The following is a 20,011-nucleotide window of genomic DNA, read 5'->3' on the forward strand; positions in this document are numbered from 1 at the left end:
CCCAGGACTCCCAAGACCCCCCAAAACCCCCCAGGATCCCCCCAAGGACTGCCCCCAAAATGCACCCAGGACCCCCCAAAACCCCCTCAAGGACCCCCAAAACCCCTCAGGACCCCCCCAAGACCACCCAGGACCCCCAGGGACCCCACAAGACCCCCCAGGACTCCCCCAAATCCCCCCCAAGGACCACCCAAAATCCCCCAACCCCTCCAAGACCCCCCCCCCCCAGCCCCTGTTTTGGGGCTATTTTTGGATCTTTTGGGGCTATTTTCAGGTATTTTGGTGGCAATTTTGGGGGGATTTTGGTTATTTCAGGTCTTTTTTGAGTATTTGGGGGTATTTTGGGGCTAATTTTGGGCTGATTTTGCGCATTTTAGGGCTGGTTTTGTGGCTTTTGGGTTATTTTGGGGCTATTTTGGGGTTATTTTTTGTTATTTTGGGGATATTTCGGGGCTATTTTGGGGTTATTGTGGGGCTCTTTTGGGATTAATTTGAGGTTATTTTAGGGCTCTTTTGGGGCTATTATGGACTATTTCAAGGCTAATTTGGGGCTATTTTTGTGTATTTTGGGGCTATTTTGGGGTTAATTTGGAGTTATTTTGGGGCTATTTTTGTGTTATTTTGTGGCCTTTTTGGGGTTATTTTGGGGCTATTTTGGAGATGTTTTGGGGTTATTTCAGGGCTATTTTGGGGCTATTTCATGGCTAATTTGGGACTATTTTGGGGGTCTTTTGCGGCAATTTTGTGGCTATTTTGGGGCTATTTCAGGCTATTTTGGGGCTGTTTTGGGGTTATTTTGTGGCTATTTTTGTGTTATTTTTGGCAATTTCAGGGCTATTTTGTGGCTCTTTTGGGGTTATTTTGGGGCTATTTTTGGACATATTTTGAGGGATTTTGGGATTACTGTGGGGACATTTTGTGGCAATTTTGTGGCTATTTTGGGGTTAATTTGGAGTTATTTTGGGGCTAATTTGTGGCTTTTTTGGCGTAATTCTGGTCTATTTTTGTATATTTTGGGGCTCTTTTGGGGTTATTTCAGGGCTATTTTGGGACTCTTTTGGGGCTATTCTGGGGCCATTTGGGGACTATTTTTGGGCTATTTTTGTGCATTTTAGGGCTATTTTTGAGTATTTTGGGGCTATTTTTGGTGGGTTTGGGGTTATTTTTGGGGTATTTTTGTGTATCACCCCCCATGCCAACGCCCCCCCTCCCCATTCTGGGGGTCCACGGCGAGGGCCCAGGGCCGGCTCTGGGGGTCCCCAGTGCAAGGTGGGTTGGGCCTCGCTCTGGGGATTTTGGGGCTGTTTGGGGGATTTTGGTTATTTTTGGAATATTTTGGGAGTACTTTGGGAGTATTTTTGTTATTTTGGGGCAGTTTTCAGGTATTTTGTGACTCTTTTGGGTTAATTTAGGGTTATTTTAGGCTCTTTTGGGGCTATTTCAGGGCTAATTTGGGGATATTTTGGGGTTCATTTGGAGTTATTTTGGGGCTATTTTTGTGTAATTTTGGGGCTATTTTGAGGTTATTTTGAGGCTATTTTGGGTCTAATTTGTGGCTATTTTGTGGCTATTTTGGGGTTATTTTGGGGCTATTTCGGGACTATTTTTGAGCTATTTGGGGGCTATTTTGGGGTTATATTTGGGATATTTTGAGGGTATTTTGGGCCTATTTTTGTGCATTTTAAGGCAGTTTTCATGGATTTTGGGGCTATTTTTCTGCATTTTGGCTATCACCCCCCATGCCAACGCCCCCCTACCCATTCTGGGGGTCCCCCACGAGGGCCCAGGGCCGGCTCTGGGGGTCCCAGTGCAGGGTGGGTTGGGCTCGCTCCGGGGATTTTGGGGCTGTTTGGGGGGTTTTGGCTATTTTGGGGATATTTTGGGGCTGTTTTCAGGTATTTTGGGGCCATTTTGGGGCTATTTAGGGGTTATTTTGGGGCTATTTTTGTGTATTTTGGGCCTGTTTTGGGGCTCTTTTAGGGCTAATTTGGGGCTATTTTTGTGTTATTTTGGGGCTAATTTGTGGCCATTTTGGGGCTATTTTTGTGTATTTTGGGGCTTATTTGGGGCTCTTTTGGGGTTATTTCAGGGCTATTTTGGGGGCATTTTGGGACTACTTTTGGGCTATTTTTGTGCATTTTTGGGCCATTTTTGTGCATTTTAAGGCAGTTTTCATGGATTTTGGGTCTATTTTTGGGGTATTTTGTGTATCACCCCCCCATGCCAACGCCCCCCTCCCCACTCCGGGGGTCCCCCTACCCATTCTGGGGGTCCACGGCGAGGGCCCAGGGCCGGCTCTGGGGGTCCCAGTGCAGGGTGCGGTGCCGGGAGCCCCCGGGCCGGCCCACGGCCACGCGGCCGCCGTTGGGCTCAGTCCGGGGATTTTTGGGGCTCTTTGGGCTGTTTTGGTTATTTTGGGGTTATTTTGGGAATATTTTGGAGTTATTTTGGGGCAGTTTTCAGGTATTTTGGGGCCATTTTGGGGCTATTTAGGGGTTATTTTGGGGCTTATTTGGGGCTCTTTTGGGGTTATTTCAGGGCTATTTTGGGGGCATTTTGGGACTACTTTTGGGCTATTTTTGTGCATTTTTGGGCCATTTTTGTGCATTTTAAGGCAGTTTTCATGGATTTTGGGTCTATTTTTGGGGTATTTTGTGTATCACCCCCCCATGCCAACGCCCCCCTCCCCACTCCGGGGGTCCCCCTACCCATTCTGGGGGTCCACGGCGAGGGCCCAGGGCCGGCTCTGGGGGTCCCAGTGCAGGGTGCGGTGCCGGGAGCCCCCGGGCCGGCCCACGGCCACGCGGCCGCCGTTGGGCTCAGTCCGGGGATTTTTGGGGCTCTTTGGGCTGTTTTGGTTATTTTGGGGTTATTTTGGGAATATTTTGGAGTTATTTTGGGGCAGTTTTCAGGTATTTTGGGGCCATTTTGGGGCTATTTAGGGGTTATTTTGGGGCTATTTTTGTGTATTTTGGGCCTGTTTTGGGGCTCTTTTAGGGCTAATTTGGGGCTATTTTTGTGTTATTTTGGGGCTAATTTGTGGCCATTTTGGGGCTATTTTTGTGTATTTTGGGGCTATTTTGGGGCTCTTTTGGGGTTATTTCAGGGCTATTTTGGGGCCATTTTGGGACTACTTTTGGGCTATTTTTGTGCATTTTTGGGCCATTTTTGTGCATTTTAAGGCAGTTTTTATGGATTTTGGGGCTATTTTTGTGCATTTTGTGTATCACCCCCCATGCCAACGCCCCCCTCCCCACTCCGGGGGTCCCCCTACCCATTCTGGGGGTCCACGGCGAGGGCCCAGGGCCGGCTCTGGGGGTCCCAGTGCAGGGTGCGGTGCCGGGAGCCCCCGGGCCGGCCCACGGCCACGCGGCCGCCGTTGGGCTCGCTCCAGTAGAGCAGCCCGTGGGTCCAGTCCAGGGCCAGCCCGGCCGGAGCGCCCGGGCCGGGGCGCAGCGCCAGCGGCACGGCCGGGCCCGAGGCCAGCGGGGCTCTGGGGGAGACTGGGTTATACTGGGAGGGACTGGGAGGGACTGGGAGGGGGTTGGAGGGGATTTGGGGGGACTGGGATGGACTGGGAGGGACTGGGAGGGGTTTGGGGGGGGTTTGGCCAAGACTGGTTCATACTGGGTCATACTGGTTTATACCGGGTCATACTGGTCTATACTGGGTCATACTGGTTTATACTGGTCTATACTGGGTCACACTGGGTCATACTGGGTCATACTGGTTTATACTGGTCTATACTGGGTCACACTGGGTCATACTGGGTCATACTGGGTTATACTGGTCTATACTGGGTCATACTGGTTTATACTGGGTTATACTGGGTCATACTGGGTTATACTGGTCTATACTGGGTCACACTGGGTCATACTGGTTTATACTGGGTCATATTGGGTCCTACTGGGTCACACTGGTTTATACTGGGTCATACTGGTCTATACTGGGTTATACTGGTCTATACTGGGTCATACTGGGTCGTACTGGTCTATACTGGGTTATACTGGGTTATACTGGGTCACACTGGGTCATACTGGGTCATACTGGGTCACACTGGTTTATACTGTGTTATACTGGGTCATACTGAGCTATACTGATCTATACTGGTTTATACTGGTCTGTACTGGTTTATACTGGGCCGGGTCCAGTCCAGGGCCAGCCCGGCCGGAGCGCCCGGGCCGGGGCGCAGCGCCAGCGGCACGGCCGGGCCCGAGGCCAGGGGGGCTCTGGGGGAGACTGGGTTATACTGGGAGGGACTGGGAGGGACTGGGAGGGATTGGGATGGACTGGGAGGGGTTTGGGGGGGATTTGGAGGGGATTTGGGGGGACTGGGATGGACTGGAAGGGACTGGGAGGGGTTTGGGGGGGATTTGGGGGGGATTTGGGGGGACTGGGATGGACTGGGAGGGGTTTCGGGGGGGGTTTGGGGAGGACTGGGTTATACTGGGTCATACTGGTTTATACCGGGTCATACTGGTTTATACCGGGTCATACTGGTCTATACTGGGTCATACTGGTTTATACTGGTCTATACTGGGTCACACTGGGTCATACTGGGTCATACTGGGTCATACTGGGTTATACTGGGTCACACTGGGTCATACCGGGTCATACTGGTTCATACTGGGTCATACTGGTTCATACTGGTTCATACTGGGTCGTACTGGTTCATACTGGTTCATACTGGGTCGTACTGGTCTATACTGGGTCATACTGGTCTATACTGGGTTATACTGGGTTATACTGGGTCACACTGGGTCATACTGGGTCATACTGGGTCATACTGGGTTATACTGGGTTATACTGGGATATACTGGGATATACTGGGTTATACTGGGTCATACTGGGTCATACTGGTCTATACTGGGTCATACTGGGTCATACTGGGTTATACTGGTCTATACTGGGTCACACTGGGTCATACTGGTTTATACTGGTCTATACTGGGTCCTACTGGGTCACACTGGTTTATACTGGGTCATACTGGGTTATACTGGGTTATACTGGGTCATACTGGTTTATACTGGGTCACACTGGGTCATACTGGTTTATACTGGTCTATACTGGGTCACACTGGTTTATACTGGGTCATACTGGGTCATACTGGTCTATACTGGTTTATACTGGGCCGGGTCCAGTCCAGGGCCAGCCCGGCCGGAGCGCCCGGGCCGGGGCTCAGCGCCAGCGGCACGGCCGGGCCCGAGGCCAGCGGGGCTCTGGGGGAGACTGGGTTATACTGGGAGGGACTGGGAGGGACTGGGAGGGACTGGAAGGGACTGGGAGGGGGTTGGAGGGGATTTGGGGTGGTTTAGGGGGGACTGGGATGGACTGGGAGGGACTGGGAGGGGTTTCGGGGGGGTTTGGCCAAGACTGGTTTATACTGGGTCATACTGGGTTATACTGGTCTATACTGGGTCATACTGGGTCACACTGGTTTATACTGGGTCATACTGGGTTATACTGGGTTATACTGGTCTATACTGGGTCACACTGGTTTATACTGGGTCATATTGGGTCCTACTGGGTCACACTGGTTTATACTGGGTCATACTGGTCTATACTGGGTCACACTGGTCTATACTGGGTCATACTGGGTCATACTGGGTTATACCGGGTCATACTGGTTTATACTGGGTCATACTGGTTTATACTGGGTCATACTGGTCTATACTGGGTCACACTGGGTCATACTGGTTTATACTGGTCTATACTGGTTTATACTGGGTCATACTGGGTTATACTGGTCTATACTGGTTTATACTGGGTCATACTGGTCTATACTGGGTCACACTGGGTCATACTGGGTCATACTGGTCTATACTGGGTCAAACTGGTCTATACTGGGTTATACTGGTCTATACTGGGTCACACTGGTTTATACTGGGTCATACTGGTCTATACTGGTTTATACTGGTCTGTACTGGTTTATACTGGGCCGGGTCCAGTCCAGGGCCAGCCCGGCCGGAGCGCCCGGGCCGGGGCGCAGCGCCAGCGGCACGGCCGGGCCCGAGGCCAGCGGGGCTCTGGGGGAGACTGGGTTATACTGGGAGGGACTGGGAGGGACTGGGAGGGGGTTGGGGGGGATTTGGGGGGACTGGGATGGACTGGGATGGACTGGGAGGGGTTTGGGGGGGTTTGGCCAAGACTGGTTTATACTGGGTCATACTGGGTCACACTGGGTCATATTGGGTCCTACTGGGTCACACTGGTTTATACTGGGTCATACTGGTCTATACTGGGTTATACTGGGTTATACTGGTTCATACTGGGTCACACTGGTTTATACTGGGTCATACTGGTCTATACTGGGTCATACTGGTCTATACTGGGTTATACTGGTCTATACTGGGTCATACTGGGTCGTACTGGGTTATACTGGGTCTATACTGGGTCATACTGGTTTATACTGGGTTATACTGGGTCATACTGGGTTATACTGGTCTATACTGGGTCACACTGGGTCCTACTGGGTCACACTGGTTTATACTGGGTCATACTGGGTTATACTGGGTTATACTGGGTCATACTGGTTTATACTGGGTCACACTGGGTCATACTGGTTTATACTGGTCTATACTGGGTCATACTGGTCTATACTGGGTTATACTGATTTATACTGGTTTATACTGGGTTATACTGGGTTATACTGGTCTATACTGGTTTATACTGGGCCGGGTCCAGTCCAGGGCCATCCCGGGGGTCAGCGCCAGCGGCACGGCCGGGCCCGAGGCCAGGGGGGCTCTGGGGGAGACTGGGTTATACTGGGAGGGACTGGGATGGACTGGGAGGGACTGGGAGGGGTTTGGGGGGGTTTGGGGGGACTGGGAGGGACTGGGAGGGACTGGGATGGACTGGGAGGGGATTTGGGGGGACTGGGAGGGTTTGGGGGGGTTTGGGGGGGATTTGGGGGTCCCTGGGGGGGATTTGGGGGGAATTTTGGGGGGGATTTGGGGGTCTCAGGGGGGATTTTGGGGGTCTTGGAGTCCCAGGGTGGATTTAGGGGTCCCAGGGGTATTTTGGGGGGGGGGGGTCCCAGGGGGATTTTGGGGAGAATTTGGGGGTCTCAGGGAGGGATTTGGGGGTCCCAGGGGTTTTTGGATTCTCGTGGGGATTTTGGGAGGGGTCCCAGGGGGATTTGGGGTCACTGGGGAGGATTTTGGGGGGGATTTTGGGGAGGAATTTGGGGGTCTTAGGGGGATATTTTCGGGGGGGGGTCCCTGGGAATTTGGGGAGGGGTCCCTCACCTGTAGATCCGGCCCTCGCTGGGGTCCCCCCAGAACAGGGACCCCCCCTCGATGTGCTTGAGGGACCCCCGCAGGATTTGGGGGTCCCTGGGGGGGATTTTGGGGGGGATTTGGGGGGTCTCAGGGTGGGGATTTTGGGGGTCCCTGGGGGGGATTTGGGGGGGATTTTGGGGGGGATTTTGGGGGTCCCAGGGGGGGATTTGGGGGGGATTTTGGGGGGGATTTGGGGGGTCTCAAGTTGGGGATTTTGGGGGTCCCAGGGGGGTCCTGGGGGGATTTGGGTTTCTGGGGGTCTTTGGGAAGGATTTGGGGTTGCCAGAGGGGTTTTGGGGGCATTTTTGGGGGGTTTTTGGGGTCTCAGGGTGGGATTTTTTGGGGTGCTATGCAGATATTTGGGGGGGCTCTCACAGGAATTTGGGGAGGGGTCCCTCACCTGTAGATCCGGCCCTCGCTGGGGTCCCCCCAGAACAGGGACCCCCCCTCGACGTGCGCCTCCAGCGCGGCCGCGTGCTTCAGGGACCCCCGCAGGATTTGGGGCTCGGGACCCCCCAGGGCCAGGAGCTGGTGCCGGGTCCCCACCAGGAGGGTCCCGGGGGGGCCTGGGGGGCACACAGGGGGTGGGAGACCCCAAAATCAGATAAAATCACCCCAAAATCCCACAAAACCACCCCAAAATCCCACAAAACCACCCCAAAACCACCCCAAAATCCCGCAAAATCACCCCAAAATCATCACAAAATCACCCCAAAATCCCACTAAATCACCCCAAAACCACCCCAAAATCCCACAAAATCACCCCAAAATCCCACAAAACCACCCCAAAATCACCCCAAAATCCCACTAAATCACCCCAAAACCATCCCAAAATCCCACAAAATCACCCCAAAATCATCCCAAAATCCCGCAAAATAACCCCAAAATCCCACAAAATCACCCCAAAAACACCCAAAAGCAGAGAAAATGACCCAAAATCACCCCAAAATCATCACAAAATCACCCCAAAATCATCCCAAAATCAGAGAAAATAACCCAAAATCACCCCAAAAGCAGAGAAAATAACCCAAAATCACCCCAAAATCAGATAAAATGACCAAAAATCAGAAAAAATAACCCCAAAATCCCACAAAATCACCCCCAAAATCACCCCAAAACCAGAGAAAATAACCCAAAATCCAACAAAATCACCCCAAAACCACCCCAAAAGCAGAGAAAATAACACAAAATCCAACAAAATTACCTCAAAAACACCCAAAAGCAGAGAAAATAACCCAAAATCCCACAAAATCACCTGCAAATCACCCAAAATCCCTTAAAATCACCCCTAAATTACCCAAAATATCCCCAAATCACCCCAAAAATCCTAAAATTAGAGAAAATAACCCAAAATCCCCCAAAATATCCTGAAATCTGATAAAATCACCCAAAATGTCCCAAAATCAGAGAAAATCACATCAAAATCCCTGAAAATCACCCCAAAATCAGACAAAATCTGTGAAAATTACATAAAAATCACACAAAATCACATAAAAATCATAAAAATCAGACAAAGTCACCCCAAAATCACATAAAAATCACCCCAAATCCACCCAAAATTACCCCAAACTCCCACATTTTGGGCCATTTCTGGCTGGTTTTGGGGGGATTTTGGGGGATTTGGGGGCTATTTTTGGGGATATTTTATGGGGTTATTTTGGGTTATTTTTGGGTCATTTTGGGCCATATTTTTGTATATTTTGGGCCGTTTCTGGCCAGTTTTGAGGCGATTTTGAGGGGATTTTTGGGGATTTTGGGGGATATTTTAGGGGATATTTTTGTATAATTTGCAGGTGTATTTGGGGGCATTTTTTTGGGGTATTTTGGGCTATTTTTGGGTCATTTTGGCCGTATTTTTGTATATTTTGGGCCATTTCTGGCTGGTTTTGAGGGGATTTTGGGGGATATTTTTGGGGATTTTTTTGTATAATTTGAGGGTGTATTTGGAGATATTTTTGGAGTTATTTTGGGTTATTTTAGGATATTTTTGTATATTTTGGGCCATTTCTGGCCAGTTTTGAGGGGATTTTGGGGGATTTTTGGGGATTTTGAGGGGATTTTGGGGGATTTTGAGGTGATTTTTTTGGGATTTTTGCTGTTTTTTCCCTTTTAGGGTATTTTGGGTTATTTTAGGATATTTTTGTATATTTTGGTCCATTTCTGGCTGGTTTTGAGGGGATTTTGAGGGGATTTTTGGGGGGATTTTTGGGGATTTTGGGTGATTTCTGCTGTTTTTTCCCTTTTAGGATATTTTGGGTTATTTTAGGCTATTTTTGTATATTTTGGGCCATTTCTGCCCGGTTTTGAGGCGATTTTGAGGGGATTTTTGGGGGGAATTTTTGGGGGATTTCTGCTGTTTTTTCCCTTTTAGGATATTTTGGGTTATTTTAGGGTATTTTTGTATATTTTGGGCTATTTCTGGCCAGTTTTGAGGGGATTTTGGGGGATTTTTGGGGCATTTTTGCTGGTTTTTTTTCCCTTTTAGGGTATTTTGGGTTATTTTAGGATTTTTTGTATATTTTGGGCCTTTTCTGCCCACTTTTGAGGCGATTTTGAGGGGATTTTTGGGCATTTTGAGGTGATTTTTTTGGGATTTTTGCTATTTTTTCCCTTTTAGGGTATTTTGGGTTATTGTAGGATATTTTTGTATATTTTGTGCTATTTCTGGCTGGTTTTGAGGCGATTTTGAGGGGATTTTGGGGATTTTGAGGGGATTTTGAGGGGATTTTTGGGGGATTTTTGGGGATTTTTGGGGGATTTTTGGGGATTTTTGGGTGATTTCTGCTGTTTATTCCCTTTTAGAATATTTGGGGTTATTTTAGGGTATTTTTATATATTTTGGGCCATTTCTGCCTGATTTTGAGGCGATTTTGAGGGGATTTTTGGGGATTTTGAGGCGATTTTGAGGCGATTTTTGGGGGATTTTAGGGGATTTTTGGGGGATTTCTGCTGTTTATTCCTTTTTAGAATATTTTGGGTTATTTTAGGATATTTTTATAAATTTTGGGCCATTTCTGGCTGGTTTTGAGGGGATTTTTGGGGATTTTGGGGGGATTTTTAGGGATTTTGAGGGGATTTTGAGGGGATTTTGAGGGGATTTTTTGGGATTTTTGCTGTTTTTTCCCTTTTAGGATATTTTGGGTTATTTTAGGATATTTTTGTATATTTTGGGCCATTTCTGGCCAGTTTTGAGGGGATTTTTGGGCATTTTGAGGGGATTTTGGGGGGATTTTTGGGGATTTTGAGGGGATTTTGAGGGGATTTTGAGGGGATTTTGAGGCGATTTTTGGGGATTTTGAGGGGATTTTTGCTGTTTTTCCCCTTTTAGGGTATTTTGGGTTATTTTAGGATTTTTTGTATATTTTGGGCTTTTTCTGGCCAGTTTTGAGGCGATTTTTGGGGATTTTGAGGGGATTTTTGGGGATTTTGAGGGGATTTTTTGGGGATTTTGAGGCGATTTTGAGGCGATTTTGATGGGATTTTGGGGGGATTTTTGGGGGATTTTTGGTGATTTCTGCTGTTTATTCCCTTTTAGAATATTTTGGGTTATTTTAGGGTATTTTTATATATTTTGGGCCATTTCTGCCCGGTTTTGAGGCGATTTTGAGGGGATTTTGGGGGATTTTGAGGCGATTTTGAGGGGATTTTTGGGGGATTTTTGGGGATTTTTGGGGCATTTTTGCTGGTTTTTTTTCCCTTTTAGGGTATTTTGGGTTATTTTAGGATATTTTTGTATATTTTGGGCCATTTCTGGCCGGTTTTGAGAGGATTTTTGGGGATTTTGAGGTGATTTTTGGGGGATTGTTGCTATTTTTTTCCCTTTTATGACATTTTGGGTTATTGTAGGATATTTTTATAAATTTTGGGCCATTTCTGCCCGGTTTTGAGGCGATTTTGAGGGGATTTTTGGGGATTTTTGGGGGATTTCTGCTGTTTTTTCCCTTTTAGGGTATTTTGGGTCATTTTAGGATATTTTTGTATATTTTGGGCCATTTCTGGCCAGTTTTGAGGGGATTTTTGGGGATTTTGGGGGAGATTTTTGGGGATTTTGAGGCGATTTTGGGGGATTTTTGGGGATTTTGAGGCGATTTTGAGGCGATTTTGATGGGATTTTGGGGGGATTTTTGGGGATTTTGGGGAGATTTTTGGGGATTTTGAGGCGATTTTGGGGGATTTTTGGGGATTTTGAGGCGATTTTGAGGCGATTTTGATGGGATTTTGGGGGGATTTTTGGGGATTTTGGGGGATTTCTGCTGTTTTTTCCCTTTCAGAATATTTTGGGTTATTTTAGGATATTTTTATATATTTTGGGCCATTTCTGCCCGGTTTTGAGGCGATTTTGAGGGGATTTTTGGGGATTTTGAGGCGATTTTGAGGGGATTTTTGGGGGATTTTTGGGGATTTTGGGGGATTTCTGCTGTTTTTTCCCTTTGAGGGTATTTTGGGTGATTTCAGGGTGTTTTGGGGTCACCCACCGTGGCAGGTGCGGTTGTCGGGGCCCAGCCCCAGCCCGGGGGGGCAGCGGCACTCGAAGCCCACCGGGAGGTCCCGGCAGCCGTGGGAGCAGCCCCCAGCCCCCTGCAGGCACTCGTTCACTCCTGGGGGAGAAATCACCAAAAAATTACAAAAATTCCCCAAAATTCCCCAAATCCCAAAAGCCCAGACCCCAAAAATGCCAAAATCCCAAAAAAAATCCCAAAAAAACCCAAATCCCCACCGCAAAAATTCCAAAAATCTCAAAATTCCAATCCCAAAATCAGAAAAATCAGAAATCATAAAAATCAGAAATCCCAAAAATCCCAAAATCACAAAACCCCAAAAGCCCCAAAACCCAAAAACCAGAAATCCTAAAACCCAGAAATCCCAAAAACCAGAAATCCCAAAAATCCCCAAATCTAAAACTCCAAAAATCCCAAAATCCCAAAATCTCAACCTCCAAAATCTCAGGGAGGAGGAGGTGGGGAAGTTTTGGGGGATTTTGGGGTTTTTGGGGGGATTTTGGGGGTCCCGGCAGCCGTGGGAGCAGCCCCCAGCCCCCTGCAGGCACTCGGTCACTCCTGGGGGGGAAAATCACCAAAAAATTACAAAAATTCCCCAAAATTCCCCAAATTCCAAAAGCCCAGACCCCAAAAATGCCAAAATCCCAAAAAAAATCACAAAAAAAACCCAAATCCCCACCGCAAAAATTCAAAAAATCACAAAATTCCACCCCCAAAATCACAAAAATCACAAAAACCCCAAAAGCGAAAAATCCCAAAAACCAGAAATCATAAAAATCATAAAAATCCCCAAATCCCAAAAACCCAGACTCCAAAAATGCCAAAATCCCCAAATCCCCACCGCAAAAATCCCAAAAATCTCAAAATTCCAACCCCAAAAGCCAAAAAAAATCACAAAATCCCAAAAGCCCAGACTCCAAAAAATCCCAAAACCTCCAAATCCTCAGCCCAAAAAATCCCAAAAATCCCAAAATTCCAACCCAAAAATCCCCAAAATCAAAAATCACAAAAATCGGAAATCATAAAAATCACAAAAATCCCAAAGCCCCAAATTCCCAAAAACCAGAAATCCCAAAAATCCCCAAATCTAAAACTCCAAAAATCCCGAAATCCCAAAATCTCAACCCCAAAATGGTGGGGAAGGAGGAAGTGAGGGGGGTTTGGGGGGATTTTTTGGGGGATTTTGGGGGGTTTTTGTGTTATTTTTGGGATCTTTTTGGGGTTGTTTTTGGGGAGATTTTGGGGGATTTTTGGGACATTTTGGGAGGGTTTGGGGGCAGTTTTGGGGGGTTTTTGGGGGAATTTTGGGGGGATTTTGGGGTTTTTTTTTGGGGTTGTTTTTGGGGGGGTTTTGGGCACTTTTTGGGGTTGTTTTTGAGGCAGTTTTGGGGCTGGTTTTGGGTTGTTTCGGGGCGGTTTTTGGGGTTTTTTGGGAGGTTTTGTGGGTTCTTTTTGGGGGGTTTTTGGGGAGTTTTTGGGGGTTTTTTGGGGGGCAGTTTTTGGGGATTTTCGGGATTTTTTGGATTGTTTTGGGGCAGTTTTGTGGGATTTTTTGAGGTTTTTTGGGCTGGTTTTGGGGGGAGTTTTGGGGCAGTTTTTGGGGGTATTTTTGGGGCGGTTTGGGGGATTTTTGGGGGTTTGGGTTTTTTTGGGCTGTTTTCGGGGGGTTTTTGGGGTTGTTTTTGGGTTGTTTTGGGGTTATTTTTGGGGGGTTTTTTGGGCTGTTTTCAGGGTTGGTTTTGGGGTATTTTTTTTTGTTTTTTGGGCCAGTTTTCAGGGATTTTTTGGGATTTTTTTGGGTTGTTTTGGGGGCAGTTTTTGGGGTTGTTTTTGGGGCAGGTTTTGGGGCTATTTTGGATGATTTTTTGGGGGTTTTTTTGGGCTGTTTTCGGGGTTGTTTTTGGGTATTTTTTGGGTTTTTTTTGGGGCAGGTTTGGGGTATTTTTTGGGGGGTTTGGGGTTGTTTTGGGGGGAGTTTTGGTTTGGTTTTGGGGCAGATTTTAGTTTTTTTGGGTTGTTTTTGGGTTGTTTTGGGGCAGTTTTTGGGTTGTTTTGGGGGGTTTTTTGGGGCATTTTTGGGTTGTTTTGGGGCATTTTGGGGGGGATTTTTTTGGGGGTTTTTTTTTGGGGGGGTTTTTGGCTGTTTCGGGGGGGTCCCGCCCCCCGGCTCACCGCACTCCTTGAGCGGCTCGTCGGACCAGTCGCGGCAGTGGCGGCGCCCGTCGCACACGCGCTCCAGCGCGATGCACTCGCCCGAGCGGCAGCGGAACCGCGCGGGGGGGGGCGCAGGGCGGGGCTGGGGGGGGGGAGAAAAGGGGGGGAGGGGGGGGTCAAGGAGGGAGAGACCCCCCCAAAAAACAACCCCCCCCAAAAAAAATACCCCAAAAAAAACACCAAAAACAACCCCCCCCCCAAAAAAATACCCCCAAACCCCCCCCCCAAAAAAAACCAACCCCCCCAAAAAAACAAAAACAAAACAAAAAAAAAACAACTCCCCCCCCAAAAAAAAAACCCCCAAAAACTCCCCCCAGGACCCCCTAAAAACTCCCCCCAAAAAACCCCAAACCCGCCCCAAAAAAAAAAAACCCCAAAAAAACCCCAGGACCCCCCAAATCCCCCCAGATCCCCCCAAGTCCCCCCCAAAATCCCCCCAGACCCCTCCCCCACCCTCGGGCCCCGCCCCCACCCTGGGGACAGGCCCTTCCCTTAGCCCCTCCCCCAGCCCCTCCCTCAGCCCCGGGCCCCGCCCCTTCCCCAGCCCCACCCCACCATCGGGACACGCCCCCGGCCCCGCCCCCACCCTCAGGACACGCCCCGCCCCCACCCTCGGGACACGCCCCTCCCCGGCCCCGCCCCCACCCTCAGGACACGCCCCCGTCCCCGCCCCCACCTTCAGGACACGCCCCTCCCCGGCCCCGCCCCCACCCTCAGGACACGCCCCTCCCCGGCCCCGCCCCCACCCTCAGGACACGCCTCCTCGTCGTCCCCCTCGCGGCAGTCGCGGGTCCCGTCGCACGCGCGCTCCGCGGGGATGCAGCGCCGGTCCCGGCAGCGGAACTGCCCGGGGGGGCACGGCGGGGGCGGGGCTAACGGGGAGAGGGGCGGGGTCAGAGCGGGGAGGGGCGGGGTCAGAGCAGGGGCCGAGTCAGGGCTAGGGGAATGGGCGGGGCTAAAGAGAAATGGGTGGGGCTAGTGGGAATGGGCGGGGCTAAAGAGAAATGGGTGGGGCTAGTGGGAATGGGCGGGGCTAAAGAGAAATGGGTGGGGCTAATGGGAATGGGTGGGGCTAAAGAGAAATGGGTGGGGCTGAATGGGAATGGGTGGGGTTAAATGGGAATGGGCGGGGCTAGGGGAATGGGTGGGGCTAATGGGAATGGGTGGGGTTAAATGGGAATGGGCGGGGCTGAAGGGAAATGGGTGGGGCTGATGGGAATGGGCGGGGCTAAAGATAAATGGGTGGGGCTAATGGGAATGGGTGGGGCTAAAGAGAAATGGGCGGGGCTAATGGGAATGGGCAGGGCTAAAGGGAAATGGGTGGGGCTAATGGGAATGGGCGGGGCTAAAGAGAAATGGGTGGGGCTAGTGGGAATGGGCGGGGCTAAAGATAAATGGGTGGGGCTAGTGGGAATGGGCGGGGCTAAAGATAATTGGGTGGGGCTAGTGGGAATGGGCGGGGCTAAAGATAAATGGGTGGGGCTAGTGGGAATGGGCGGGGCTAAAGATAATTGGGTGGGGCTAGCGGGAATGGGCGGGGCTAAAGAGAAATAGGTGGGGCTAATGGGAATGGGCGGGGCTAAAGGGGAAATGGGGCGGGGTCAGAGGGGACCCAACCCCCTCCCAGTCCCTCCCAGTCCCTCCCAGCCCCTCCCAGTTTATCCCAGTTTGCTCCCAGTCCCTCCCAGTCCCCTCCCAGTCCCTCCCAGTTTGCTCCCAGCCCCTCCCAGTCCATCCCAGTTTATCCCAGTCCCCTCCCAGTCCCTCCCAGTCCCTCCCAGTATATCCCATCCCCCGACTCACGGCACCCCAGCTCGTCGGAGCTGTCGCGACAGTCGGGGCTGCCGTCGCAGCGCCACCTCCTGGTGACGCACTCGCCGGACCCGCAGGAGAACTGCAGGGGGGGGCAGGGCTGGGGGGGGCGGGGCGCGCACCCCTCCTCATCCTCGCCGTCGCGACAGTCGCGCTCGCCGTCGCAGAGCCAGAGGCGCGGCACGCAGCTGCTGTCGCGACAGCGGAACGAGGAGGGGGGGCAGGGCGGGGGGGGGAGGGGAGGGGCCGGCGGGGGGAGGGGCGCAGCCGCGCTCGTCGCGGCCGTCGGGGCAATCGCGGTCCCCGTCGCACTGGAAATGTCGCGACAGGCACGAGAGGTCGCCGCACTGGAGGTGGTCGGGGGGGCACGGGGAGGGGGCTGCGGAAAGGGGGAGAGAGAAAAAAATTTTAATTTGAATATAATTTGAATATAATTTGAATATAATTTAAACAAAATGTGAATAAAATTTGAACGAATTTTGAATAAAATTTGAATAAATTTGACTAAATTTTGAATAAAGGTTGAATAAAGCTGAATAAAATGTGAATATAATTTGAACAAAATGTGAATAAAATTTGAATAAAATATGAACATAATCTGAAGAAAATTCGAATAAAATTCGAATAAAATTCGAATAAAATTTGAGAAAAGTTGAGAACAAAATCTGAATAAAATCGGATTAAAATTTGATAAATTTTTTGAATAAAATTTGAATATAGTTTGATAAAGTTTGAATAAAATTTCACTAAAATTTGAATAAAATCGGAATAAAATTTGATAAAAATTTGAATATAATTTGGTTAAAGTTTGAATAAAATGGGAATAAAATTTGAATATAATTTGAACAAAATGTGAATAAAATGTGAATAAAATATGAACATGATCTGAATAAAATTTGAATAAAGTTTGAATAAAATTTAAATAAAATGTGAATAAAATTTGAATAAATTTGAATAATTTTAATGAAATTTTGAATATAATTTGAATATAGTGTGAATAAAATCTGAATAAAATCAGAATAAAATTTGATAAAAATTTGAATATAATTTGAACAAAGTTTGAAAAAATGTGAACAAAATTGGAATAAAATTGGAATAAAATTTGAACAAAATTTGAATACAATTTGAATACAATTTGAATAAAGTTTTAAAAATCTGAATAAAATTGAATACAATTTGAAAAAATTTGAATAAAATTTGAAAATAATTTGACTAAAGTTTGATTAAAATTTGAATAAAATTTGAATGAAGTCTGAATAAAATGGGAATAAAAGTTGAATATAATTTGAATAAAGATTGAAAAAAATCTGAATAAAATGGGAATAAAATTGGAATAAAATTTTAACAAAATCTGAACAAAATATGAATAAAATCTGAACAAAATTTGAAATAAATTTGAGCAAAATCTGAATAAAATTTGAATACAATTTGACTAAATCTGAATTTCGGGACATTTTTCCCATTTTTATGGTTTTAATCCCCATTTTTTAGATATTTTTCTCCATTTTTTTTTGTTTTTTCTCCCCATTTTGAGATATCTTATCCCCATTTTTTTACTTTTTTCCCATTTTTTTGTTTTTTCTCCCCATTTCCAGAGCTCCGCCCCCTTTGGAAACTTCCGCTCCAATCCCGGAGTTTGACCCCAACTTTTGGGGCGGTTCCTCCCTGTTTTGGGCCGATTTTAATCCCAAATTTTTGCTTCCGTCTCCCACTTTTGCCTTTTCCCCCCTCATTTTTTTGCCTTTTTCCCATTTTTTGTGCTTTTTTCCCCATTTCTTTGCGTTTTTTCCCCATTTTTTGAGGTTTTTATTCCGATTTTTTTCCCCCGTTCCGGCCCCACCCGGGCGCGCCCTCCCCGCGCGCCGCGCTCTGATTGGCTGCCCCAAGCCACGCCCCCTCCGGTGGCCAGTCTGAGCTCGGCCAATCAGAGCCGCGTCCGTCGCGGGGCGGGGCGAACCCCGCGCGCTGATTGGTTCTCCCCGGGGCGGGTGGGGCTGAGTGGGCGTGGCCTCGCAGCGGCTGGGGCGGGGCCGTGACACGTGGGGGGGACCTGGGGCGGATTTTGGGGGTCCCGGGGGGGATTTGGGGCGATTTTGGGGGTCCTGGGGGGTTCGAGGGGGAATTTTTGGGGGTTTTGGGAGAATTTTGGGGGTCTCGGGTGGGATTTTGGGCGTTCTTGGGGGGGATTTGGGGGTCCTGGGGCGGATTTTGGGGGTCCTGGGGTGTTTAAGGGGCGATTTTGGGGGTCCCGGGGGGAGATTTTGGTGTCCTGGGGAGGATTTTGGGGGTCCTGGACTGACCCTGGGGCGGATTTTGGGGGTCCCGAGAAGGATTTTGGGGGTCCCGGAGTGAATTTGAGGGTCCTGGGGTGAATTTAAGGGGATTTTGGGGGGTCCTGGGGCGGATTTTGAGGGGATTTTGGGGGTCCCGGGGGGGATTTTGGGGGCTCCTCTCCCCCCTCACCTGTGGTCGGTGTCGCCGCCGCCGCTGCCAGGAGGAGCAGGAGGATCCCGGTGGTCCCGGTGCTCCCAAATCCCCTCCCGGTGGTCCCGGAGCTGCTCCCGGTGGTCCCGGGTCCGCTCCCGGTGGTCCCGGGTCCGCTCCCGGTGGTCCCGGAGCTGCTCCCGGTGGTCCCGGGTCCGCTCCCGGTGGTCCCGGGTCCGCTCCCGGTGGTCCCGGAGCTGCTCCCGGTGGTCCCGGGTCCGCTCCCGGTGGTCCCGGGTCCCCTCCCGGTGGTCCCGGAGCTTCTCCCGGCGGTCCCGGGTCCCCTCCCGGTGGTCCCGGGTCCCATCCCGGCCGTTCCCGGTTCTTTTCCGCCGGTCCCGGGCTCTGCTTTCGGTCCCGTCCCGCTTTTCCAGCCGCGCTTCGGGAGCGGAGCCGGGGCTTGGAGCGATCCGGGAGCTCCCGACCGATCCCGGTGTTTTTCCCGGTTCCGGTGCCGGTCCCGGTCGCTCCCGGTGCTAATCCCGGTGTTTATCCCGGGTTTTATCCCGGTCCTGATCGCTCCCGGTGCCGATCCCGGTGCTAATCCCGGGTTTTATCCCGCTCCCGGTGCTGATCCCGATCCCGGTTCCGGTTCTAATTCCGGTTCTAATCCCGGTCCCGATCGCTCCCAGTCCCGGTTCTGATCCCGGTGCTAATCCCGGTCCCGGTCGCTCCTGTTCCCGATCCCGGTCCCGGTTCCGATCGCTCCCGGTGCCGTTTCTGATCCCGTTTCTGACCCCGTTTCTGATCCCGGTTCTGGTTCTGGTTCCCGGTTCTGGCCCCGGTTCTGGCTCCCGGTGTTCTGGCCCCGGTGTCCCCGTGGCCGCGGGTCCCGCCGGGCCCCATTTAACGGGCGGGGGGCGGAGCTCGGGGCGTTCAAAAAGGGCGAGGGAGGGGCGGGAAAAGCGGGAATGGGGGCGGGAAAAGGGGCGGGAAAAGGAGCGGGAAAAACGGAGGGAAAGCGGGGGGGAAATCCGGGAAAAACGGGGGAAAAGCGGGGGGGAAATCCGGGAAAAACGGGGGAAAACCGGGAGGGGAAAACGGGAGGGAAATCCGGGATAAAGGGAGGAAAACGGGGTGGGGAGACCGGGAGGGAAACCGGGAAAAACGGAGGAAAACCGGGAGGGAAATCCGGGAATGAGGGAGGAAAACCGGGAGGGAAAACCGGGATAAAGGGAGGAAAAGCGGGTGGGGAAACCGGGAAAAACGGAGGAAAAGCGGGAGGGAAATGCGGGATAAAGGGAGGAAAAGCGGGAGGGAAAACGGAGGAAAAGCGGGAGGGAAAACCGGGAATGAGGGAAGGAAAACCGGGAGGGAAAACCGGGATAAAGGGAGGAAAAGCGGGAGGGAAAACCGGGAATGAGGGAGGGAAAACCGGGAGGGAAATGCGGGATAAAGGGAGGAAAAGGGAGAGGGGAAAAACCGGGAATGAGGGAAAGGAAAATCGGGAATGAGGGAGGGAAAAACCGGGAGGGAAATCCGGAAAAAAACGGAGGAAAAGCGGGAGGGAAAACCGGGAATGAGGGTGGGAAAAACCGGGAGGGAAACCGGGATAAAGGGAGGAAAAGCGGGAGGGAAATCCGGGAATGAGGGAAAGGAAAACCGGGAATGAGGGAGGGAAAACCGGGAATGAGGGGCGGGAAAATTCGGAGAGGAAACCGGGATAAAGGGAGGAAAAGCGGGAGGGAAAAACCAGGATAATTGGAGGAAATCCGGGATAAA

The 20,011-nt window shown here is 50.2% G+C and overlaps 1 protein-coding gene across 1 annotated transcript in view; it reads right to left on the reverse strand.

The window, feature by feature from the left end:
* Positions 1-18,596, reverse strand: part of LOC135288610 (low-density lipoprotein receptor-like) — a 27,510-nt gene extending 8,914 nt beyond the window's left edge. The window contains 13 exon segments of the mRNA XM_064401980.1: positions 2,709-2,713; positions 3,275-3,493; positions 4,128-4,229; positions 5,118-5,239; positions 5,915-6,026; positions 7,681-7,846; positions 11,756-11,878; positions 13,952-14,075; positions 14,580-14,639; positions 14,705-14,865; positions 15,797-16,040; positions 16,042-16,184; positions 18,269-18,596. Coding sequence (XP_064258050.1) covers positions 2,709-2,713; positions 3,275-3,493; positions 4,128-4,229; positions 5,118-5,239; positions 5,915-6,026; positions 7,681-7,846; positions 11,756-11,878; positions 13,952-14,075; positions 14,580-14,639; positions 14,705-14,865; positions 15,797-16,040; positions 16,042-16,184; positions 18,269-18,596 — 1,909 coding nt within the window.
* Between the last annotated feature and the right edge of the window lie 1,415 nt (positions 18,597-20,011).

The sequence above is a fragment of the Passer domesticus genome, chromosome 34, assembly GCF_036417665.1.
Source record: "Passer domesticus isolate bPasDom1 chromosome 34, bPasDom1.hap1, whole genome shotgun sequence".
NCBI classification, from domain to species: domain Eukaryota; kingdom Metazoa; phylum Chordata; class Aves; order Passeriformes; family Passeridae; genus Passer; species Passer domesticus.